This window comes from Sarcophilus harrisii, chromosome 6 (genome assembly GCF_902635505.1).
Source record: "Sarcophilus harrisii chromosome 6, mSarHar1.11, whole genome shotgun sequence".
In the NCBI taxonomy this organism is placed as follows: domain Eukaryota; kingdom Metazoa; phylum Chordata; class Mammalia; order Dasyuromorphia; family Dasyuridae; genus Sarcophilus; species Sarcophilus harrisii.
This window is the reverse complement of record NC_045431.1, coordinates 118,989,320-119,015,499: the sequence shown is the minus strand read 5'-3', so window position 1 is coordinate 119,015,499 and position 26,180 is coordinate 118,989,320. Positions and strand designations below refer to the sequence as shown.

The window sequence follows — 26,180 nt, the reverse complement described above, 5'->3', positions numbered from 1 at the left end:
GTATCTAATTTATACTTTAATATATTTAACATCTACTGATCATCCTGCCATCTAGGGGAGAGGGTGGGGGGAAGGAGGGGAAAAATTGGAACAAAAGGTTTGGCAATTGTCAATGCTGTAAAATTACCCATACATATAACTTATAAATAAAAAGCTATTTAAAAAAAAAAAAAGAAAAATATTTTAAAGACTCTGGGCCCATCCTCTGAATCCCAAAGCCTTGGGTATGAGAATGTATCATCTGTGAATACACTATAGATTCATATTACATAATAGATTCAAGACTTTATTAAATGAGGGATGTGTTAGATGTCTTAGTGAGCTTGTAATGTGTTTGTATGTATGAATATAATTTCGACCATTGGTGATGCCTGATAACATGAGGATAGAATGTATGTTCATTCATCTTGTTTTCCTAGAATATTTCTATCCTCAGAGTTAACAATCTGTATATTCCTTTTAAAGTTTGGGTCTTTAAATTGCTATACTATTGGAGTTTGTTTTTACTTTTAATAAGAACTAAGCTGTTTATCCATAGATAGGGGATAATAGCATTTTTTATGATGCTATTCTTTTGTATGAATGTGAACAAAGTTTAAAGTGAACTAAGGTAATGCGTTGGTCTTGTAAACATATGTAAGTAACAGCTTCCTAACCATCAGAATTATAAATAGGTGTGATGCGCCAATTTTTTTGTTTAAAGTATGGACTTTAAAAGGGTTGCTTTCAGAGCTAACATTGCCTTTCTCTCTTTTTCCTTTCATGTTATTTTGTTCTGTGGATGATTTTGTCAAATAAGGTGCCCCTACCACCTCCTAGAAAAGAGAGTTTTATTAGCCCTTCAGTAACTGATCATAAAGAGGATAGTGTTTTGAACCCATCAATAACCAAGAAGCAAATCCCCTCAAATACAGTTTACTTTACTAACGGAGACACTTTCCAGAAGGCTATGTGTTCTAACAAAGAAAATAGTCATACCATTATGTATTCTGAGGAATCTAACACAACTGTAACCTATACACAAAAAATCACTAATTCACTGAGCCCAGTTTCCAACTCAGGCTCCCAACAACCAGCAGCTGACAACAGCACTCTACTCCAACAGGACTATACACAAGATACTCAGCTACGGAGAATTTCTACCCTGAAATTAACCCCTAACCAAGATCAATCAAATAGCATTCCTCTGTGGCCTCAGCCTGTTGAAGCACTGGGATTTTCCCAAAGGCCTTTCTCACCCACTCATAACCATGCGCCTGAGGTACACACAGCATCTCTTTCCATTCAGATAGCTCCCCTCCATGACCATAAAGCAGGACAGGAGTTGGAAAGCCACAAAGGAGGACCTGAGCTTTTTCCAGATACTTTCAAGGAGCCTCGTCAGGAACTGGGACCTATTTCTTCATTTGCTGCTTCTGAACAGCCCCCAGGGAGCCATGTGGTATATTCTTTCCCATATTTGCTTTCAGAACTGTGTTGAACCTTGTTAACCTTTTCTATCACTGATTTTACAAAAGAAACATGTAAGCTTTGATAGAACATTTTCTCCACACACACACAGTTTTAGAAGCTATAAACCATGCACTCAGGAATCTTTTTTTCCAGAGCTCTTTCCTTTTTTAGATATCTGTGGTCAAATAATATTGAAGTCATTGCATTTATAGGTATGGAGCTGGAAGGAACTTTAGAAGTTACTGAGGCTAATCCTCTCATTTTACAGATGAGGAAATTGAGGCTCATTGAGATTAAGTGATTTAACCAAGATCACATATTTAATAAGCAGCAGGGGCCAGATTTTAATCCATGCCCTCAGATTCTTTCTATTATACACCAAAGCCAGTTATAACTTACAAAGTTATAAATTACTTCAGTCAGTGTCTAAAGCAACCTCCAACTTTTGTTATTCATATATGTAAAGACTTAAGAAAATGGAAATCAAGATTTTTTTTTGGTGAGTAAATGGGAGGAAAATAGAAGACAATGGCCTCTTCTACTGGGAAACTTTTGATATTCACTAACTTCAGAAATTAAAGGCAGCATAATTTGTAGATGACTACATGTGTTGCAAAGGGATTATTTTTGCATTGGACTACATAAACTTTGAGGCTCTTCCAACTCTGAGATTTTATAACTGTTATGAAACATTATAATTTTATTTATTTATTCATTCAGCAATATTTAAGAAACATTTATCAAGCTCATATTGTATACAAAGTTCTATGTTGAGTAGTGATGCAAAGTTTAGATGTGAGCTTATGCATTTAGAGCTTATAATTTATGGTTATGACAAAAACAAACTATATAGCTGACATTGTATAACATAATCATTGAAGAGATGTATAACAAGATGCAATACAAAGGAGAAGTCCTTAAACTAGAGAAACAAAAAAAGTTTTAATGGATATTAGACAAAGAGAAGAAAGAAAACTTTGCAAGCACAGGGGAAAGCCTGGCCCAAAGCACAGATATGAAAAAGTGCAAAACACTCTCAACAAATACTCCAGTTTGGGATGTAGTATAAAATATATAATGAAGAGTATTTCAAAAAGGAGATAGGACAGGAAAGTCCTGTAGGATTATCTACAAACTTCTATTACAGCAGTAACCCACTTCAAATTATTGCATGCATTATTCTATTGAGAGAAAAGAGGGATGCTATCTTTTTTCCCCCTTTTCTTCTAAATAGTACTAAAATGATCATAGATTGGATCATATGTGTGTGCTTTTAATAATGTATTTGACAGTTGTTTCGTTTAAAAATCATTTTAAAATCCAAGGATGATCATAGAATAGGTGATATATGTATGTTTTTAATAATATTGTCAACAATTATTTTGTTAGAATAATCTTAAAAATCTAAGTTGAAACAGAGGGATAATTACATAATAATAGACCAGTATATGAGGAACTAATTGATGCTGTGGATAAAATCTAGACCTAGATTCAGAAAGATTTTCTGAATTAAGTCCAGTCTTGGACATTTACTAGGTGTTTGACTATGGGAAAGTCACTTAACTCTGTTTGCTTGAGTTCTTCATCTGTCAAATGAGCTGGAAAAGGAAGTGCCAAACCACTCTAATATCTTTGCCAAGAAAAGCTCAAATATGAGTCATGAAGAATGGGGACATGAATGAACAACAGTAGGCCTGTGTAGGGGCAGATTCCTGTAAAACAAGAGGAGGCTGCAATTAATGGATCATTTGAGTTTGATAGTTCCAAGGTACAATACGTCTAAAGCCAAATGAATGTCCACACTAAGCCTAGCACCAAAATGGTGAGCCCCTGAAGAGATGGGGCCATAAGTATGTCAAAGGACCCAGTTTGGAAATGTAGAGTAGATAAAAAGATTCCTTGCTAATTACTATTGGAATTGGGTATGTGAGAATCAAATGAGATAATATTTGTGAAGTACTTAGCACAGTGCCTATCAAATAAATGTAGGTTTCCTTCCCTCTTCCCCTTTATAAATATTCACTGCACTTCTAATCTATCCTAAATAGACTCAGTCTCTATATGAAAACAAAAGTTTTCATATGAAAAGACAGTATCATCAACAAATGTTTTCTGTGTCTATATCCTACATGACGATTAGAAGCAGACAATAATATCCTAAATTTATATAATACTTTAAATTTGAAATGATCAATTGATCATGTTATTATTTTGATAAAATAAAAATTGTATATCATTATGGTGATTATATAATGTAATATATTATTATAATAACTATCAATTCATTATGTTATTGATATTGATAAATGTGCAGAAGTATGTGGAGCACTTTACATATCATTATTTCATATGATATTTTCATACACCCTTATGAGGTAAGCACAATTATCCTGATTAGACTAGGGAGACACCTGATGTTCAGAATTGTAAATGTCAAAAATGAGATTTGAACCCTGTTCTAGTTGAGTCCAAGTTCAGCATTCAGTCCTGCTACCTTATCATATCAACTGACTTTCATAACCATCCTGTGAGAGAGTGAGCAGCTTTTATAATTCTCAATTTATAGACAAAGCATACTGAAGAATTACATAGCTTGCCCAAGGTTACACAAATAATTAAGTCAGTACTTCAATCCACATCTTCTGTCCCATGCTCTTTATACTTTATCACATTGTCTTTCATTGTGACTTGAAGGCCCTTCCTTAGGTGCCATAGTCCCTGAAATTTATACAATACTATATGCATTAAGAAAAAAAAAATAAAAAGCTACGACATTGCTCCAATGAGACTCATTAAATTGGAGAAAGAACATGGCCAATCACTTGCATCACAGAATGGACTGAATTAGGCAAGAGAGCAGGTGTGTGAAAATTGGAGATAAAACACCACCATCATTACAAGAATTGGGGGTAGAGGGATTGAGAATTTGGCTTGCCTTCAGGCGAAAGTACAGAAGTCAGCAGGCACAATTCTAGTAATCTTTGTCTTCCAAAATAAATCTGTTTATGTGAAAATCTAATTAAATCTGAAAGCTTTTCTTTAAAGTTTTCTTCTGTGTTATTGGTGGTGAGAATGCTGAGACCACCCAGTATGCACACTGCTTAATCCTGAACAAATGTCTGTATAAGCAATTCATAGTCAAAATTCCCAGAGGAAATCGTTTCTATTTCTATTATTCAGAGAGATTAAGCATTCAACAAGAGAGAGAAAATACATTATTGGAACTGTCAGGTTACATTTCTAAACCGTTTGTCTTAGAAAAAAAGATTCACAAAGGTCACTTTAATCTTTTACATTCCTGTTGGCCAGACAGCTTAGTGAAAATTAAGAGCTAGAACCAACCTTGATGACCTAGGTGGAGAAGTTTGTAAATAAATTTGTGAATTAGCATATCTAATTTGAAGATGTTCACTCCTCTAAGGGGAGAAACATACTGGTATCCCAGAAGCTTTTTAACAATCTTAAATTTTTATTAGAGCCTGGGCATTAATTTAAATGAATCAAGAAAATAGTCCAAATAACTAAAAATTATAGTCTTGTTTCTTGAAGCCAAACTATTTTTATAAGTTCCTTGTCTTTAATTTACCTCCCAAAGTCCTGACAAAAGAGGGTTTATAAAGATTATTGTCTCTCTGGAGTCACATGAACAAATGTCCACCAGTGTTGTTCATAATGCCAAGTTCATGAAGGTTGTCAGCAGAAACTTGGCAACCAAAGCCAAATAACTGGATCCCAAAGAGGCAGACTCTTCTGTTGCACCTATTATATTTCATGAGGGCAAAACTCATCTTTTCAATTATTATGGAAAATTAGATTCCATTAGGGGCCAATACAGCACAGTCACAGCTGCTCTTTACATCTGTAGGAACTCAAGTGGAGGATTTATCTCACACATTGAAATGAGTAAGTAGTTACAGGATTGTCAGTATCTGAATGGTGGGATGATGGAAGAGTACATCTGTATTTTTCCTGGATCATCTTCAATATTATAGAGTTTTCATTAGCATTATTGAACAGAACTGTTTGGTTTTCTTTTAAAATTTATTTAGTATTTTATTTTTCTCAGTTGCATGTAAAAAGTTTTTAAAAACATTCTTTTTTTTTTTTTTTTAAAGAAAGTTCTTTCTTATATTAAGTTGAAGTCTGCCTTGTGCTGGTTTTTACCCTCTGCTTTCAAAATCTAATAATAACTAACCTAGCCAGGCACTGTGCTATGCCCTTTACAAATATTATGTCATCTTATACTCATAACAATCCTGGGAGATAGGTGCTATTATCTTCTCTTTTAATAGATGAGGAAACTGAAATAAACAAAATTAAGCAACTGTTATACAGGATCACACAACTGGTAGACACCTGAGGTCAAATTTGGACTCCAGATCCAGTAGTCCATCTACTGTACCATCTTTCTTCTTGCTTTTTGAATAACATAAAACCACTATATAGTCATCCATAAATCTTCTCTTTTCCACACTAAATACTCCCTGTTCTTTTAAATTTAGAAGAAAATATTTCCAAGGTTGTTACCATCTTATTATCCTATTATGGAGAAATTGCAGTTTGTCAATAACTTAGAAATTGGTGCCTCCACAGAATTGAACATATTTCACATGTGGTTTGTTGAGCACCATGTGGGTAGTATCTTTGCATAATCCAAACATTTTTGATGGTGTATAAGATCTCTACCTACTCTACCTGAGCTTTGCCCCCATCAGAGAGGGTCATAGTATGATGGATAGAATAATGGGCTTAGATTAAGGAAGATTTACTCTGACTCTGGGAAAGTCCCTTTAGTTTCATCATCTGTAAAAAGGGGAGAGTAAAAGCTGTATTACCTACCTCATGAGAATGTCATGAGCCTCAAAGGAGGCAATGGTTTATAAAGCACTTCGTGAATATTAAGGTACTAAAAAAACAACAGCTATTATTATAATTATTCTAACTGTTGAAACTCCTTCCTTTCTTCCTTCATAATCAAATTTAGCCACTCTTCCAACCAAAAGCCTTCCATTGATTCTTTTGCCCCTAAACTGGAAATCATCTTTTCCTTTTTAAGTCATTCTTAGTTCTTTCTTTAGATTTGGGGTTTATGTCTTTTGTTTATTAGTCCATTAGAAAAGTTCAAATAAAATGGTTCACAACATCTAAGGGGATACAGTTAAGTATAGTTGGTCAAGGAATGCTTTAGGAACATTTGAGTTAAATTTCTAAAATCAGGTTCAATTTTAACAGGTAAAAAGGAATAGAACATTTCAAACAAAAGGACCAGCATGAGCAAATATCTAGAGGCAGGATGCTATGGGTTATAAATAGGGAATGATTTGACTGATACAGAATATGTAATGGAGGGATTAGGAAACTAGGAGAGTTCTGGATTTTTCAGGCACCCAAATATGTGTCTAGAGCACTGGATTTGAATCAGTAAGAAAAAGGAAGCTAAGAATTATAGGATGAGTTCCTGTTCTTCAAGCTACTTTTTATTGTCAGAGTCCACAATTAGCACCCTTCTCTAAACAAAGAGAATGATGGAGGGCAAGGTAACCCCAAAGAAAAGAAGGAAAAAAAAGGCCTAAGTATTTTAGGAGGATTTTTAAAATGCGAAGCATTTCTGTTAGTGACTGACAAATGCTTTTAAAAAAAGTTTTATCTGTTAAAATTTAAGAGAAAACAAAGGTGTAACATGATTACTCAGAGTTAACAAACTTAACACTAAGCATGCTGGGAGGTAGTGAGAAGGGAACATAAAAAGATAGGTGATATTATTTCCCACATAGTATATACCCTTTGGGATATCATCCCACATTTATTGTGGAGGAGGAGAAGAATATTATTCATGTTTTTAAGGCTTCAAACCATCTGGTGAGAAAATTTCTGTTCATTGGAAGAGTCTTTGTAATGATCTCTCTGAGACAGAGACAGTGTTCCAAATAATATACTTTATTCCCCTCTCCAAAAAATATAATCATAAACTTCAAATATTCCAACTCTAAATCTTAAGTTCTATAAAAAAATCAGATATCAGTGATTATATTTGAGTATTCCAAATATTAATCTATTATTTTAATAAAGAACAAAGGGGTGTGTATATATACATATATATAAAACAGTATTATATATAATACATATTTCTATGAAGAGTTCATTTTTTTCATTCATCTAACCTTATTAAGCCATTTATTAAAAAAAAAAGTTCATCCTGGGGCAGCTAGTTTGTGTGGTGGATAGAGCACCAGCCTTGAAATCAGGAGAACCTGAGTTCAAATCTGGTCTCAGACATTTAACACTTCCTGACCGTGTGACCTTGAGCAAGTCATTTAATCCCAATCGTCTTAGCAAAAAGTAAAATAAAATAAAACATTTTTTAAAAATTCAATCCTATAGTTCACACAGAAATTTGAGGACAGAAATCATGTCCTTGTATAGAGAAAATAGTAATGAATGAAGACAAATAATGGGAGCCAAATAATAGAATTGTTCATCATCACAATCTTTTCCTCTTGCATGCAACATTTGCCCTTCCTTAGCCCAGAGGTGAATTAGTTAGATAATAATCTATTTAGTTCTCCTTTTTAAGGTTGGAAAAAGGAGTACAACATTAACAAAATATTTTTTCCAGGATCCTGAAGCCATTGAGGCTTCATGTTATTACTGTTGCTTCTGTCTAATTTAACCCCTCTTCACTTTAGCTTCCACATCTAGAGATGAGAATTAAATTAAATGGTCTCAGAGTTGATTTCAAAGAGCCCTTTCACCAAAAATGGCTGTGATTCAGTGAATTCTGATTCCTAAGTGAAACAAATAAGAGACAGGTTTTGTAACTGAAGACCATTTTAGACATGTTCATTCTGTTTTCTGAAATTTCTTTCTACAAAAAAAAAAAAAAAAAGAAAGATTATCCCCCATAATTCATGTCAAAGTTGACTCCAGATGCAGCAGCAGTGTAGGAATTGAATTCTGAAAAGAAAAAAAGGTATGATAACCCAGCACAGGAGATGGATGCATTAGCCCAATGGGAGGCAGTCTGACTGAGTGCTGCTCCTTCATTCATTTATTGGTTTGTAGTTTGTTCTTCATTCTGGAAGAGGACTATGAAATCAGAAGGGTGATATCATGACTTACAAATGAATTGGATTTAAGTGAAGCAGGGCTTTGCAAAGTCGCCAACCTCATTCTCTCCTCTAGAACTATCTGGGTCCAGTAGCAAGATACAGATCAGGATAACTAGAGATGGCCCTGGACATTTTTAAAGGTCTTTTCCAGATCTTGGTTTGACTGAGGCAATACCTATTTAGTGATTAAGACTAGATAAGAAATGAGGTAAAGAATTGCTTTTTTTATCTAATGAAAACAATAATGATACCACACAAAAGCCAAAAGGGGAAAAAATCAATCTGGGAGAGGAAGAACCTCAGGGTTTCTGACTGATGTTACTGATAACTGCAATGCTAAAAATTGGTTTTTGGATGTATCTAGATCTACCCCATTTTGACTAGGTTTTTTCTCCATTTCTCACTCTTTGGTCCTGGACATATTCTGTTTCCTAAGGCCCTTAGTTACATGCATAAAGATAGATGAGGTCAGATGAATGGATCCAACAAAGACAGGTATTAGCAAATGAGTAAGTGGTATAGAAAATGGAGTTTAAGTTGGCTTTGTGATGATGTACCCTGATCAAACATGGCCAACTCATAGAGAAGAGGATAGAAGAGAAAAGAAAGAGAAAGAAAGGGAAGAGGGAGAGAAAGGAAAAGAAAAGAGAGGAGAAAGGGATAAGGAGAGAAGAGAGAGGGGCAAAGAAGGAAAAGAAAGGGGAGGAGGGGGATGGGAAGCAAGAGAGAAGGAGGAAGAGATTAGACCTGGCTTAGGTCAGAACCATAAAGTTACTAAAATCCATCAAAGTGTTGCCAATGAATTGGTTCAAATGGAGTAGAATGTTGAACCTGCTGACCCAGGAATATCCCCACTAAAAAACCCAGTTCTTGTGGTCCTAAGGTCCTAAGAGAAACTTATGTTAAAGTAGAGAGTTTCCCAAGATTTACTGTTTCTGCATTATAGACAGCAGGAGAAAGGAAGGTTACATAGTCACAATAATAGTACAAATAGATGCTAAAAGCAAGCCTGCCAAAAAGTTACCTTACGTGACTATGGTTCCAAAAACCTTCTCAGCAAAAGTCCAATCTCTTCCTTCCCCACCAGGAACCTGACTTCAACATTCTTCCTTTCTGGATTTGCCTTCATGATTTTCACTTCCCAAGAAGGGCCCTACTTTGATCATGCAGCAACTTCAAAGTAAAACCAATGATGTCTAGAAAAAAAAGAATTGCTATTATAAACAACTGGAAGAAGCATAGTGTGGCTGAACATTTATTATTTTATCCTTCCAATTTAGTTTATAAAAAGACTAGCCTAAGAGAGATTTATTAAATTGTTAATCTATTTGGTTCTATTTCAAACCATAGGTGTCCTTTTGCTGTACATAAAATGTTGTTAGAACCTCCCAGGGTATTTGCGATCATTTTGTTTGCATTAAGTTGCTTTACAGTCTTATTTGGATGTTCATTAGGTTTCCTTTCTTTCCTTCCTTTCTTCCCACTCCCTCCTCTAGATAGCCAGCAATCCAATATATGTTAAACATGGTAAAAATTTATGTTAAGTCCAATACATACATATTTATACAATTATCTTGCTACACAAGAAAAATCAAATCAAAAAGGGGAAAAAAATTAGAGAAGATAAAATGTAAGAAAACAACAAAAAGAGTGAGAATGCTATGTTGTAATTCACACTCAGTTCCCACTGCCTCTCTCTGGGTGTGGATGACTATAAACTAGTTTTTTAAAAAGAAGTTGTAACAAGAATAATAATACTAAAAATGAACCATTTTGCATCCACAAATAGATGCATCCAAGACATATGAGTTCTACTTTGTTGATTACCCAACAAGGAAATTATATCAAAAAGGTATCTCTTTCTTGCCTGTAGTCTCCTGAATTCCAGAGGTCTCTTGGGCAACATTTACTCTTGTGGACTGAGCAAAGACTAATGGGATAATTCTGACTATTTCATTAAACCTCCTAGTAACTTGGCTCAAACTCTCTGCAGAAAACAGCACATCCAGTATTCCACAGTATATTGCCATCAGAGTTTTTTTCTTAAACATCTATTTTCATTTAGAGGAATTTGAATCACTTGCCAAAAAAACTTAAAAAAAAAAAAAAAATCCATGAGATTCTGATGGGAACTTTATTATAGGTATATACTAAATGTCTGTCTTTTCTGAGTCTTAGATTTTTTTCTTATTTATCTGGTGATACCAGTTAGATTTTAGGAAAGTTTTTCAGTTTATTAGTACTTTGGTTTCACAGAGTTTAGCTTCTATTTATTTAAATCATTTTGTCTGTTTTGTATAGCTCTTTCTTCAGTAAAAGCTACCTTCTAGACTACCTGTTGGGTCTTCAAGTTTTCTTTTTTTAGTATTTCAGTAGAATAACCAGAATTTTAGAATCTCAAGCCAAAATTTCCAGAGAAACTCTTTATCATTGCTAATTGAAAAATATACTTCAAACAAAGGCAAATCACCCAGTGTTCTCCTTTGTTGTTTAATCATTTTCACTCATGTCTAACTCTTTAGGATACTTTTTGAGTTTTTCTTGGCAAAGATACTAGAGTGGTTTGCCATTTTCTTCTCAAATTTATTTTACAGTTCAGAAAACTGAGGTATACAGGCTTAAGTGAGTGGCCTAGGTCACACAGCTAGGAAATATATGAGGTTGATATTGAACTCAGGTCTTCCTAACTCCAGGCTGGACTCTTATCTACTAAGCCAATTAGCTGTCCATCTTGGGGTTTTTTTAAGTTTTTTTTTTTTTTTTTATTTTCAAAACATTTGCAAGGATAATTTTTCAACATTGACCCTTGAAAAACCTTGTGTTCCAATTTTCCTCCTTACCCCCATTCCTTCCTCTAGATGGTATATAATCCAATATATGTTAAACATGGTAACAATATATGTTAAATCCAAAATAGGCATACATATTTATACAGTTATCTTGCTGCACAAGAAAAATCAGATCAAAAATTTTTTAAAAAATTTTAAATGAGAAAGAAAATAAAATTCAAGCCAACCACAACAAAAAGAGTGAAAATGCTATGTTGTGATCCACCCTTAGTTCCCATAGTCCTCTCTCTGGGTGTAGATGGCTGTCTTCATCACAAGTCTATTGAAACTGGCCTGAATCATCTCATTGCTGAAAAGAGCCACTTCCATCAGAATTGATTATTGTATAATCTTAGTGTTGCTGTGTATAATGATCTCCTGGTTCTGCTCATTTCACTTAGCATCAATTCATGTAAGTCTCTCCAGGCCTCTCTGAAATCATCTTGCTGATCGTTTCTTAAAAACCAAAATATTCCATAACATTCATATATCATAATTTATTCAGCTATTCTCCAACTGATCCATTCAGTTTCCAATTTCTTGCAACTATAAAAAGGGCTACCACAAAAATTTTTTCACATACGAGTCCTTCTCCCTCCTTTAAGATCTCTTTAAAATATAAGCCCAGTAGAAACACTGCTGAATCAAAGGGAATATGCACAGTTTGATAAGCCTTTGGGCATAGCTCCAAATTGCTCTCCAGAATGGTTGGATCCATTCACAATTCCACCACCAATGTGTCCAAGTTTTCCCACATTCCCTCCAACTTTCATCAATGTCTTTTCCTGTCATCTTAGCCAATCAGGTGTGTAGTAGTATCTCAGAGTTGTCTTAATTTGCATTTCTCTGATCAATAACAATTTAGAATACCTTTTAACATGACTTCAGTTTCTTCATCTGAAAATTGTCTGTTCATATCCTTTAACCATTTATTAATTGGAAAATGGTTTGAATTCTTATAAATTTGAATTAATTCTCTATATATTTAGAAATGAGGCCTTTATCAGAACCCTTGAATGTAAAAATGCTTTCCCAGTTTATTTCTTCCCTTCAATTAGCTGTCCATCTTTAAAGCACAGATAAAACTTTTATGTTATTCTGTGAGAGATTGGTGGGGAAAGCACTTTATATAAACCATTAGATTATGGACTCCTTGAGGGCAGGTATTTTCTTCTGCTTCTTTTTGTGTCCTTAAAACTTAACACAGTGGTTGGCACATAGTAGGCATTTAATAAATATTTATTGATTGACATAAACATTTAAAACATCAAGTACAATATGTAAATGTGAACTGTTTTGTTCTTACCATCATAAACTTCTGTTAACAAAAATTATAAACACTCTAAACAGTTATTTACCATACTGTACCTTATAATACAGGTGATATGGTCATTTATATTATTAGAATAGGAGAGAAGAGATAGCTGATAGTATTTATTTCTCTGACTCTTAATTATGAAGTATTTTATTGAATATTATGTGTAGGCACAGTTCTGCGTATTATGGAGAATACAACAAAAATTAAATGTTCCTCCAGGAACTATTTGGTAATATAATCTGTATAGACTAGGAAAAATAAATGACAATATTACCTTTTATGTGCTGTGCCAAAAGAATAGTATAATACCAGGTACCATAAAACTTCCAAAGAAAGAAAGATATCTGTGGCCTGAGGGAGTCAGAGATTTTGGGAAGGGATTAGGCTTGATATAGATAGAATATGGGTAAAATTCAATGAGAATGGGAAGAATACGGGTTGCAGGGAGGTGCATACACAGGCGAGAGGAAATGTGTATACAAAGCCAAGAGATTACTAAGTATATGTAGGGGATAATAAGTAAAGGATAGCTAGAAGGGAGCATGTATATGTAAGGATGCAGCAGAAAATGAGTTATGAAAGTTATTTTGAGACCTTTGCAGAGTAACATTTTAGTTTTCTATGATTGTGAAGTAAGTTTTCAACTTCCCCTTTTTCTACAATCTGGCAGTAGTAATAAGCACCATAAATATCTGCTAAATTAAATAATTAGCTAGCTAATTATGTGAGTAATCTTGAATTGGCATGCATTTTCCCCCTCACTCAGGGTTTTTTTCCTGTATTGATAGTATTCACCTCAAAGATCCCCTTGACCAAAAGTGATTTATTTCCCTGTTTACATGAAGGAACAAAAACACTGTGGAGAAGTAACAGAGCCTTGACCATTCTACATTTTGGAACTCTGCAACATGCTGTTTCTTGAATAACTGTGAGCACAGCTGAACTGAATACTGTGGAAGTGGCTCATTTGTTACCATCAGCTGTAGTTGGATGTGTTTTTTTTTTTTCTTTGACAGTGACTCTGAGAATCACGATTCCTTTGCCTGCCTTTTGGAGCCTCTTATATTTTTCTCCAAACTAAACAAACAAAAAAATTCCTGTTCAGGTTCAAATAATGCCTGAGCAGAGCAGAATCTCATCTGGTGCTCTTTATGTTTAAAATAATAATAATAATAATAATAATAATCTCCCTCTGAACACAGCTGTAGTTTCATAATAATGAAATAGTTTTATTTTTCCACATTTTCTTAATTCTTTTATGAACTGTTTTATATTCAGTCATGCTTTTAAATGCCTGGGTTTTTTTTTTGGGGGGGGGGGTCCACTTAATCAGGCTCAGTATGAGGTTTCTGCCTGAAGAATTTAGTCTTAAGGGTTTTTTTTTTCCTGCTTTTATGTGTAAAGCAGTAAAATATTCTTCCAAGCACAAATTTATATGTGAACTGTGGACTATAATTGTAATGAGGGACTCCTGGATGAGGGAACTCTGGCAACCAAAGCAATTTGGTGTCTTCTCCATCATTTCTAGTCTTGGAGAGTTGTCTAAGGCCCTGAGAGGTTAATTAAATGATTTTCACTGGGGATCACAGAGCCAGTATAGATCAGAGGTGAAACTAAGATGTAATGGAAGTCCCCCTGACTTCTAGATTGGCACTCAATTCACAACCTAATACTGTCTCTATTATATTTTTTAAGAGTTTTTACCTGACATTATCCAATCCTGAGATTTATTTCTAAAATCACCCATTACATTTTTTACTTAGAAACACAGACAATAAATACAGAGAAGAACTGGGTACCCAGTGTAGTAATTCCCTCTATGGAGGAAGGGGGAGAAGATTTCTGTTGTGACTTTACTAGAGAAGGACTTAAGGCTAATTTCAGAGGCAGAATTTGAACGCATGTATTATTGTATCCACATCCAACATTCTGTCTACTATATCAGGCTATCCCCATTTGGAAGTCAATTCCTTGCATATTCTTGCAAATTTGATTATATGTGTCTCATTTTGGATCTCATGTTCCTACCTTGGAGACACATTAAAACTTAATTCTTTAAGAATGAGAATGGGAAAATTTTATAGGTAAAACTTTGTTTTGAGTACTCCAAATCCCCTTTACACAGCTGCTGAAATAAATTCCTCTTATATGTATTAACTTACATTTGTTATAGTTTCCTTCTATTGTATACTTTGTAGTATATACTTCTATTAACATTTGAACTGGTGATAGGATTTTACTGAGCAAAACATACATATCAAACAAAAGTTATCCAGAGCCAGTTTATCTTTCAGTTCACCTAGTACATTACACTGAGTACATAAGATTTTCAAAACCCTGTACTTTTAGTTGAAATATAACAATCCCTTTAATCTAAATTTATGTATATATGGTGTTTAAACTCATAATAATTTGCATTTTTCTCTAAAGCAAGGACCTTAATCTGGCATCTGGAAAGTTGTAAATAATATATTTTGCTAGCAGGACTTTAAAAAATTATATATTTTATTTTATTCATGTAAAAAATATATATTTTGAAGTGAGATTCATAGATTATACCACATTGTCAAAGAGATCCAGAATACAAAAACGTTTAAGGTTATTCTAGAAATATCTTTATCCTAAAATTTTAAAAATAATTTTGTTTTCTTTAAATTGAACATTTCAAGACCTGAATTTAAATGTCTCTTTTAACCACATGAAAGTTGATTTTTTTTCCTCTTTGAGCCTTAGTTCCTTTATCTGCAAAATGGGGATAATATGGGCATTAGTTTACTTTTTGCTCGGAGTATTGTTTGAAAAAAAAAAAAAAGGTGTTTTGTAGCTAGATTAAATTTTTCAGTATGGCACTATTGTTATTACTGTGATTTATTTTGGAAATTGCTAGTCATTTCAGACTTTGGGATCCAAACCACAGATTACTGGCAAACTCCTTCAAAAGCTTCTGCGGTGATAGCTTTTTAATTGCTCCCACTGACAAACCCTACTTCTTCTCTTCCTTTCTTTCTTTTAGACTGAGGCAATACAATCTTGGAAGTATTGAGGTCTCTTTGCCTTTTTTCAATTTCTTCCTCCTTTGCCTTCCATTAAATCAGCAGTGACAAACTTAATATTAATGTATTTTAATCTTCATCACCTTTTTCTTTTCTTTTTTTAAAAGTTCTTACACTAAGTGATTTGGAGATACCTCTATAATGGTTCTCTGGGACTTTGAATCATATTAGTGTAACTGACCAAATATAGGGTTTCCAAGAGGGAGAAAAATTCTAATAAATTTTTTCATGTTTAAGGGAATATTGGAAGGGTTTTGCATATAATTTCATTGACACAAGCAATACCCAGATAAGGTAATCTCCTCTACTAATGCTGGTAAACACCTTTTCTTCAATTATAGTTTTAGCAAATATTCTGGAACACATAAAGATGAACTGACTTGCCTAGAGTCACACAGCTGGTATGTTTCAGAAGTGGGCCTTTAATCTACTCTTCCTGGTGCCAAGGTTAACTATCTATCAGGTCCCATTGCCATTGCCTGATCAAAATTTCGATCAATTAAATCACAATAATTTCTTGCTCTAACCTGATTCCTATTGTGAACATTTCAGGAGAAAAACAATAATAACAATTATTCATGTCCCCAGAATGTATTTTCTGGCAGAGAAAAAGGAAGTACTCCCTTTGTAGCATAACAAATAGGCTCGTTCACACTGCTATCACAAGGACTTTTTAAATATGTTTTTAAAAATGCTTGATCTGAATTGTGCAAAATTTCTCAAACCCTTCCTTCATAATACCTCCCAATGTGAGTTTGTCTTGGTCTTGTTTCTAAAAATACTTAATCCCTTTATTTCCTCCATGTTTACATGCTTTTACAATAGTATGCAGTTGATTTCAAATTCCTCTGAATGTGTTTTTTAAAATTCCAGTAAACAAATCTAACACTTTGTCTGTATCTGACACGCTGCAAAGAGAAGAGGATGTTTTCATTCACTTTCTCTATTTTTTTTTTCTTTCAAACCCTAGCTTGAAAAAAAGAAAGTAGCTGCCAATATGATGGAGGCAAATGCTCCCCAGATCCACAGGCAAACAGCAGCAGCAGAAGCCTATCCACTGCATCCATTCTCCGTGGTACCAGTTAATCAAACCTCTTTTTCGCCCGACAGTGGCCCCTGCCTGGCATCCTCCAGTCTGCCACCCCTTGATGACGCTGTGTCTTCACGCTTTCCTAAACCTGTGGCCCCCTTACACTGCTCCTATAAATACCCTTTCCTAGCTCCTGACAGTGTTATCCCCAGCAATGACCCAGCCACTGCCACCACCTGTTTTGTCACAGACTCGTCTCGGAGTGAGCCTTCCTCTTGCTCCATGAGCGAGATCTCATCTGCCATTCTAGATGAGCTTCAGACTTCTTCTAACTATGCTCCTACTGATTGTCCTGAAACACCTTCCCCAACCTTGAATGAGATGTCTGCTGTGACAGATGGCACCACCTTAAATACCACAGCTGCCACTCATGTAATTATTCATCCTTCCTCACGCTCTGCATTCTTGGAACAGGTCTCCAAAGGGGAAAATAACACATTTCTTGTCTGCCGTTTCATTTTGCAGCTGAACATTTTGATGCTCACAGTTGATGATTAGTAATTTGTTCCTACACAGTCTAAAAGGACTTTTCATTGCAATTATATTGGTAAAAATACTGGGTTTTGTTGAATTTTTTTAAACTGAACTTATGATTTTATTGGTAAAGGAAACTCACCAGGAGAAAACTCCTTCCAATGCTGAAGAAAACTTGTTTTGAAATTTATAGTTGTCTTAACAGTTGCTTGGAGGCACATCTAATGTGTGTCAGAGTTGGGGAATTGAAACTCCAAGGTCAGCTCTTTACTCAACATATACCATGCTTCCTCCTCCCCAAGCACAAAAACAATAAATAAGCATATATACATATATAGAGAATTAAACAAACCAACTATATAGTCTTAATTCACTTAAGTTATATTTATGTCTATAATGAATGGATTACTTAAAGTTATCCCGTAATAACCTGCATTAATTAAAAGTGAGCCCAGAAATTTTGACAGGTGTGTTTTACAATGTTGGCAGCATTTTAAGGGAAGACCGCAGACAGAAAATCTTAGATTAAAAAGATCCTGGTCCCATGATGTTGCTGTTTTTTAAACAACGGTTTACTTAGAGATTCATCTCAGCATGTCTTGTATACGAGTATCTAACATTGTTTTGTTTCCCAGAGAAGTGGTAACCAACTACATGAAACTTATTCCTTTCCTCGTCTTTTAACTAACCAATTATCTTTTTTGTGGACTCTCCTCTGTCTCACGGGAATGAATGCTGTAAATAATTTTAATTGATGTTCTTACAGTTTTGTCCTTCAGGAATGACTTCTCTATGAGTTATTCTAGGGAATGCTAACTTCTAAATAAATATATTTATCCTATTATATGTGTCATGTGTCCAGGAAGGTTGATGTATGTTCACCATTTGTAATATGTGTGAATGTATCTGTAAAAGCAAATAGAAGAGGCTATTTCAAATGAATTAAGTAACTAAACTATAAAATTTTTCAAAAAAGATTTCTTGGTAACATGTTTTTTAAAGCATAATAGACACAAAAGCAAAGAAAAGGAAAGAGTAACATGCATTTATAAAGCTCCTACTATGTACTAAGTACTTTACAAATATTATCTCATTTGATCAGAATGTGATCTGTGAACTAACAGACTCCCATAGGGTATTTCTGGTATCAGTTTTTCAAATTTGTATAATTTGTTGCTCACAAATTTTAGTTTAAATATAATCAGAGCCAACAAACAGGACTTTTTAGATTAAAATGATCATATAATAAAATTTCAAATAACAGCTGTCAGAATGACAATTTCTTACATACATGGTTTGTATTCTGTGTCAGGGTCATAAATAAACTGACTCTATATCTCACAGTAATGAAATTTTATAAGCCACATGTTTTCAGATACTATAATTATAGAAGGTGACTGTTATTTTTATGAGACTCTTTAGCTACATAGCCAAAGAGTCTCTCTAAAACTTCATTATGAAGTAGCTCTTTTTACATGAAAGGCTATAGAAATAGTATCATCTATCAGAATCCAAAGCTCGCATTTGCTTAATGCTATTCTTTGGTAAGGAGCTTAGTGAATGTGGGCCTATTGTGTGCCCCTAGCTGCCTTTCCTCTGCCCTTTACCATATGCCAGGAATTCCGCAATAGTTTATATGGTTAGAGATAGGTTACATATAAACACATAAATATCTATATGTTTATATATATATATATAGATATAGATATAGATATACATATACATATAGTGTGTGTGTATGTGTATATATATATATAAATTTTTTTTACATTTTTTGAGGATTGGATCAACTGAGAACTGTCAGTTCATGTTTATTGAGCCCTCCCTAGCTTTATGAGATGCACCAAATCAGCCAATGACAGAACTTTATTAAATAGCTCACTACTGCATTTGAATAATCAGAAAACAATAGAAAAGACTATCAGACTGTATAATTCAGCAAACAAGCCCAGAGGCCATGCCAGACAGGTTGGCATGATTTGCAGAAGTCAGTGGGTCTAAGAGAGTCTTATTCTGACCCAATAAATGATGTTTTTCCATGTATTTCTCCTTCTACTTGTCCTATAAGGTATAAATCCAAACAAATGTCTTCCTTTTATGAATTACTTTAGAGAGGAAACTTTCCCAAGATATCTCCAATTACTCTTGAGTAATAATAGATGTGAAACAAATACAGAATATCAGGAATAAAGTTATATCCATAGGAACAAATTTTCTTTTTTCATTTTAATTCTACTACTAAGAACAAGGAGCATTTCTGTTGATGCTTTGAGTCACATTTTGTCAGGAACTTTCTAGTCTGTTCTCAAAAACAGTAATATCTTCCTTGTACAAGGAAGATGGAGATTAGGGCAGTAACATTACACTAAGAGAAAAAGAAAAGAGGCACAAGGAAAGCACCCAGCTCCTGTTGTAGTGAATTGTCAGTTTTTAGAACTAGGGATGTATGGTGACTGATTTCTATTCTGAGGAATGCAATGTATTCTTGTCCTTTATTAGGTGCGATGGTAGAGGGGCTTTTTGTTCTTATTGGGTTGCATTCTCATTTCTCTCAGGCTCAGATAACAGTGAATGGGCGCTCTGGAGGGGCTACCAGTCCAATGAGTTACTTTCAGAGGCCATTTTCCCCATCAGCTTACTCTCTACCAGCATCACTCAATTCAAGCGTTATCATGCAGCATGGAAGGACAATTGGTAAGAAAATGTGATTTATTGTTTATATTATTCATATTTATATTATATTATATGATTAACTATGATTTATTTAGCCTTTCTAAGCTTTCTACTATATATATTGAGATTTTGGGGGCTATTTGTTCTTTGCCCAGTGCTGCCTTTGTGCAAAGGCCTGATTATGTCAGTTACTTCATAAAACCTTCTTTGTCCCCTATGCAAACCTTTCATAGTACTATGCTTACTCGAAACATAGTGAAATGGAATGATCTCTCCTATCTTTTTCTCAAATCCTAAACTGAATTACAAGTAGGTGTCATGTTTCATCTCCCAGTAAAACACTAAGTTCCTTAAGGCAGAGACTTTTAAAAATCATTTTTGGCATAGTACTAAGTACCTAATACCTAAAAGCATTTATTTGTTGATTTGATTAGGTTCAGCAGCAAGAATCCATATAACTTAGAGCCTCCCCCTCAAAAAAAAAAAAAAAAAAGAAAGAACTGACTTGAAGTCATTTGAGGCTCACTATTCTATTGGAAAAGTTCTTATTTTGACAATTTTTTTTCTCATTATGAGAACTGAAGGCTAAATCATTTCTCAAAAGGGCAGATAACTTGTCATGTAATGTCTTCACAATCAAAGATGTTTAACAATGAAAAGGACATTCTTGAAAAGTAATGAACTCTCTGTCAACTGCAAAAGTTCAGGGAGAAGCTAGATGGCCATCTATCAGAATTTGGGTAAGTATTCTAACATTGGAAAGAAGATTAGATTAAGTGCTATCTAAGATTCCTATGTGGGCATCTACATGGCACACTAGATAGAAAACTAGGCTTAGAATCAAGAAAGACTTATTTTCATGAATTCAAATCTGGCCTTACATTAGCTGTATGAACCTGGGCAAGTCCTTTAACTCTGTTTTCCTGAATTTCCATTTTTGCAAAATAAGCTGGAAAAGGAAATTGTAAAAACTTTGATATCTTTGCCAAGAAAACTCCAAATAGAATCATGAGTTAGACATAACTGAAAACACTCAACAACACAAGGTCCCTGTAAAGTGTTAAATGAAAAACTTTATGTACTAAAAGACTGGTATACTTTAGAAACTGATTTATAACTCAGATTACAAAATTCAAAGACAATCCAGAGTTAAACCACTTTTCTTTAATATCAGAGAGGCAAAGAGAACATGGGAGCATAAGACATAAGTTCACATCTCAGCTGACACTTGATCCATTGTTTGCCTCTCCTAGACTGAGGTCAGCTATATAACTTGTCAAACTAGGGAACTGAGGCTCAAAGAGGCTAAGTGACTTGCCAAATCCTGACTGCCGCATGTTTTTTGTATGTATTAGCTAAGATTTAAAAAAAAAAAAATTAAATACAATAACACTTTATTTAAAACTATAAAAACCATTATTAACTGGAGCCTTACAAAAAAATAGGTGGCAGCTAGGATTTGGCCTGCAGATCATATATCACTGACCACTGGTCTAGATAATCTCTAAGGTCCCTTCCGACCCTGGCTATAATTTATGATCCTAATGAACTAAGCTATTTCCAGGGATAGCTGTAAATATGGGGAGTAGAGGATGTCAACTATTTTTAGACCTACCTCAGGGAGAAAATTAGAAGTAGAGACTTGGGTTGTAAAAACAGCAGAATCCTTCTCTCTGACTTCCTAACCAGGAAGAAAGACCTAGCAAATGGGTATATTCACACAGCTATACATTTGAATATCAGTTATCCCCTGCCCATGTGAGATACAGTCCCAAGTTCTAAAAGTATGTGGGTCCAATGCCATGAGACAAGACCGCTTGATGTTTTTCCTTACCTATATCAATTACCTTTAGAACAGAGAATTAAAAGAAAGTTAATGTTTTATATGTAGGCATATAAAATAGGTATATAAATCAAACATTTACTGGACTACATCATTTCTAAGAATTCCTTGGGGTCAATATCTTTTGTCCTCTGCTTTGTGATTCCATGTAAGCTATTGTTTTTCTCAGCATGGCAAATCTAACAGTGAGATTCCACTACACCCAGATTTTTCATTATATTTCATTTCAAAAATGAAATGAAATCCACACTTAGTGCTCTGACATATACCATTTTTTGCTGAGAAAGAAATCCTTAGAATAAGAGGATTTAGAACTAGAAGAGAATTAGGGGGGGAATGTGGCCTAATCTCTGATTTTGTACCTGAGTAAACTGAGACAAAGAGAAGGAAAACTCATAGATAGCAAATGGCAGAGCAAAGATTTGAAATCAGATCTTAGTATTCCAAATATAGGATATTTATTTTGGCTATTCAATCCTTGGATATAAATAAGTTCTATTTTTTTTGTTTAAGTATTGACAAACAAATCAAATAAATTGCCTATATGACTATATTACGGCATATACAAGGAAGGACTTTTGAACATTCATAGAAACAAGTAGTTTGTGGTTATTGTTCATTCATTTTCAGACTCTTTGTGAGCCTTTTTAGAATTTTCTTGGCAAAGATACTGGAGTGGTTAGCCATTTCCTTGTCCAGGTCATTTTACAGATGAGAAAATTGAGGCAAAGACTTGCCCAGGATCATACAGGTAGTCAGTGTCTGAAGTCAGATTTGAACTCTAATATATGAGTCCTTCTGCTTCCAGACCTGGAACTGTCCATTACGTCACCTAACTGTCCATTACAAACAGAAAATAAGAATCTAATATGGTCAGAGTATTACTCTAGGTGCTAAGGGAGATAGAAAATTTAGGTAAGACAAAAGTTTTGCCTTCAAAGATAACAGTCCAGTAGGATGATAAAATATAAACCCAAGTGGATAAAAAGCATAAAATTGCATGCTGAGTGCATTATAGTAGAGGTATAAATAATATTCTGGGACTCCTCAGTGCTGCCTGAATCCGATTCAAATATAATTGGGAAACACTTAACAAATGAATACAAATGTAACAGAATATTGATAACATTACATTTTTTTTTATTTTATCATAGCTTTTTATTGATAGAACATATGCATGGGTAATTTTTCAACACTGACCCTTGCAAACACTTCTGTTCCATTTTTTTCCCTTCCCTGTCTCCATCCCCTCCCCTAGATGGCAGATAGTCTCATACATGTTAAACATGATAACATATTTTAAAACTAAGTTGGCATGTGGCTGGTAGGGATCCTTGTATGCAAATTGGTAGCCTCCACCCCTCTACCCACCCCTGTTTCTATTAGAATTTGACACCAGTTATTTTAGGGAATAGACAGGCAATAATTGTTTTTAAGATATAAGGGGGAAAGAAGATCTTTATCTAAATAAGGACTGAGAAAAAGCTTCTTGGAGGAAATGACATTTAAGTGGGTCTCTAGTCAATGCATAGAAATTAAATAGGTTAATTGGGAAAGAGGGGAGCATTTAGCCATGGGAAATAGCCCTATCATAGATGAAAATGGAAGTCTATTAAACAAATATCACTGATGAATATGTCTTCATCTTAATAATGCAGTGGCTCCAAATGGAAAATCAGTGAAATACAGAAGAAATGATGGAAGTACAGACCTTTTTTTTTTTTTTAATGTAGCTACATATTTTATCCTATTTAGTCCATATCTTAAATATATATACATATGTAGTTATCTTTTTTCTTTTTCTTTTCTTTCTTTCTTTTTTCTTTTTTCTTTTTTTTTTTTTTTTTTTTTTTTTTTTTTTTTTTTTTTTTTTTTTTTTTTTTTTTTTTTTTTTTTTTTTTTTTACTATTGATTCACTATATCATTCCATTAAATGATATTCACAGACTCCACAGACACATACTCCCAACATGCCCATTCTCTGGATGGTAGCTCTGCCAGCAGTACAATACCAATTTATAGATCTTCAGAGGAAGAGAAGAAAGTGACAGTGATTAAAGCCCCCCACTATGCAGGCATTGGACCAGTAGATGAGTCTGGAATCCCTACAGCAATTAGAACGGTAAGAAAGGCTGGAATTTGCCTCTCTGTCATTGTGAGTAGACCCTTACAAAGAACCAATTGTAAATAGTGGGGTGTTTTTTTGTTTGGGTTTTTTTTTTTTTTTTTTTTTTTTGCATTCTTAAGCTCTTATATAATAGAGACGACACTGTGCAAAATCTGTGTGCTCTTGAATACGATGTTGCATGTGGCAGGAGGGAAATGTTGATTGGCAATTATTGGGCAGCTTCAACTTTTTCATTTTCATTATGTACTTGCCAGAGCTATAATTTATAAGCATACATTTTCCCTCCCTTTTCACTAATGAGTTTTAGGACAACAGAGAGAAAATGGAAGAACCAGGAATTCAGGAATGATTTAGTTAAATTTTATTCCCATGTGCCTTGCTGGGAAGCCAAGAGATTGTTTCTTGAAATGGATGTGTGTAACCCTGGGTGGGAGGAGGCATCTGCTGGGAGCTGGTATTTTTGTGAGCTAAAGGGGTGGGAAGGGAGGTAGTGACGTCGTATTGTTAGCAATGAGGAATCTCTAACTGCAATAATAGACACATTTTGGTGGACACCATTCCCTTGGCTCCACCCCTTCACAGTCACAGCTGAGAGCTCTCTGGGGATGACTAGGAACGTGTTTTGGACTATTTTTTTTTAATTCTTTAAACTCCAGTAACTCCAGCTAAAGGCTGTTAGGTTCTTCTGGCTGGTCTCAGCAGCAGCAGGGGCAGCTGTGGATAAAACAGTTCTTTGCTTACTTAAGTCCATCTGGACTGAAAGTTTGGTGCTACCTGGAAAGAGGAAACCCAAATGACAGCCAGGATGAGAGCCGCAACACCTCTGCAGGTGAAATTGGGGGGAGGGACAGGACCAAATAACTCCTGTATACACTCCAACATATGGGGCCATATGGGTGCCAAGAGCTGGTTCATGGAAATGCAAACCATTCTTAGAAAAGAAGTAGATGGAGACAAGGAATAGGACAGATAATCAGGGGGAAAAAAAGATTGGGGCATCCTCAATAAGAGCCTACTCTCTGTTTTTTATTCTCCTCTTTAATGGATCTTAATTGTGTGAGAATTCAAGATAGCGTGTATATAGAGAGAGAGCACTTTTTGGATGGAATCTTCAGTTAGAAATGCTACCAATTTTTAATCAACAAGTAAATTCTCAGATTTCTTAGTTATGTTTGAATCTTTTCAATTAATTTTCAAATAATATATTTCTTTGAATGTAGGTCTGTTGTCTAAGCCTAATATTGTACTCATCAGTTACCTCCATTGGAACTGATGCATCCATCTATTAATGAGATTACAGAGGGGGGGGAAAAGAGACTGACTGAAATATTAGACTAATAAGGATGGCATGCTTCCTTCATGTAACTTTATACAGAGGTAGAGGATCTGTAAGTATAAATAGCTACATATGGATAAACATCTCTGTGTGTACATACATAGAGTACTATACACCCAAGTGTATATCTTTATGTATATGTGTATCTAATGCGTGCAAATGATGCTGTTAGAAGAGAAGGATTTAAAATTCCAATGACGCATTCACCAGTGGATGTATGGTCATTGATTTTGATTGACACCTGAAAAGGGTGAGTGTACACACATTTAGGTGTTCATGGATCTCAATAGCAATCAGTTTCTGTTCAGAAAAACTGAGGTCAGTTATTTATGTGAACAGATTTGTCTCCATATGGATTTAAAATGAATAAAAGTTAACACAATAGAGATAGCTGTGTCTGCTTTATGTCCTTAAGTCAAGATTTTTCCTTTCACTTTTCCTGTTTAGCTTTTAAAAGCTAATCTAGAATATTGTGGATGTTTAACCAAAAATGTAACCCTCTAGCCTACAGAGGTAGCTTCAGAATTTGCCTTTTTTCATAATAGGTTCAGGGACGTTGACCTATGAGTTCTTCAGTATAGAGAATTCTCCAGTGAAGAAAGCCCCCTCTCCCAAAGCAGAATATGGTGTTCTCTGAAAAGTATACTCTTACGAGGTTAAGTTATTCATCTGAGTCTCCCACGTAGTAGGTATCAGAGGCTGGACTTGGTGTTGTCTTATAGGTTAACACTATCATTTAGGCCACACTGCCTTTCTTTTTTCCTTATGAAAATGAAAGATGCCTAGGTCCAGATTAAAAGAACTATTTTTGCATGGTATTTTGGAAGAAATACTGATGAGTCAAATGTCCTGGCTTCTGCAACCAGCTCTACCTCT

The 26,180-nt window shown here is 34.6% G+C and overlaps 1 protein-coding gene across 43 annotated transcripts in view; it reads left to right on the top strand.

The window, feature by feature from the left end:
* Nucleotides 1–26,180, top strand: part of SORBS2 (sorbin and SH3 domain containing 2) — a 423,285-nt gene that overhangs the window by 309,048 nt on the left and 88,057 nt on the right. For 26 of the 43 annotated variants that reach the window (XM_031943203.1, XM_031943204.1, XM_031943210.1 and 23 more), the window contains 4 exons: nucleotides 800–1,441; nucleotides 16,731–16,841; nucleotides 19,880–20,018; nucleotides 23,787–23,962. In XM_031943203.1, coding sequence (XP_031799063.1) covers nucleotides 800–1,441; nucleotides 16,731–16,841; nucleotides 19,880–20,018; nucleotides 23,787–23,962 — 1,068 coding nt within the window. Of the gene's footprint in view, nucleotides 1–799; nucleotides 1,442–16,730; nucleotides 16,842–16,867; nucleotides 17,223–19,879; nucleotides 20,019–23,786; nucleotides 23,963–24,105; nucleotides 24,798–26,180 lie in introns of those variants that run through there. The other 17 variants (XM_031943226.1, XM_031943228.1, XM_031943236.1 and 14 more) reach the window with 8 other exon arrangements.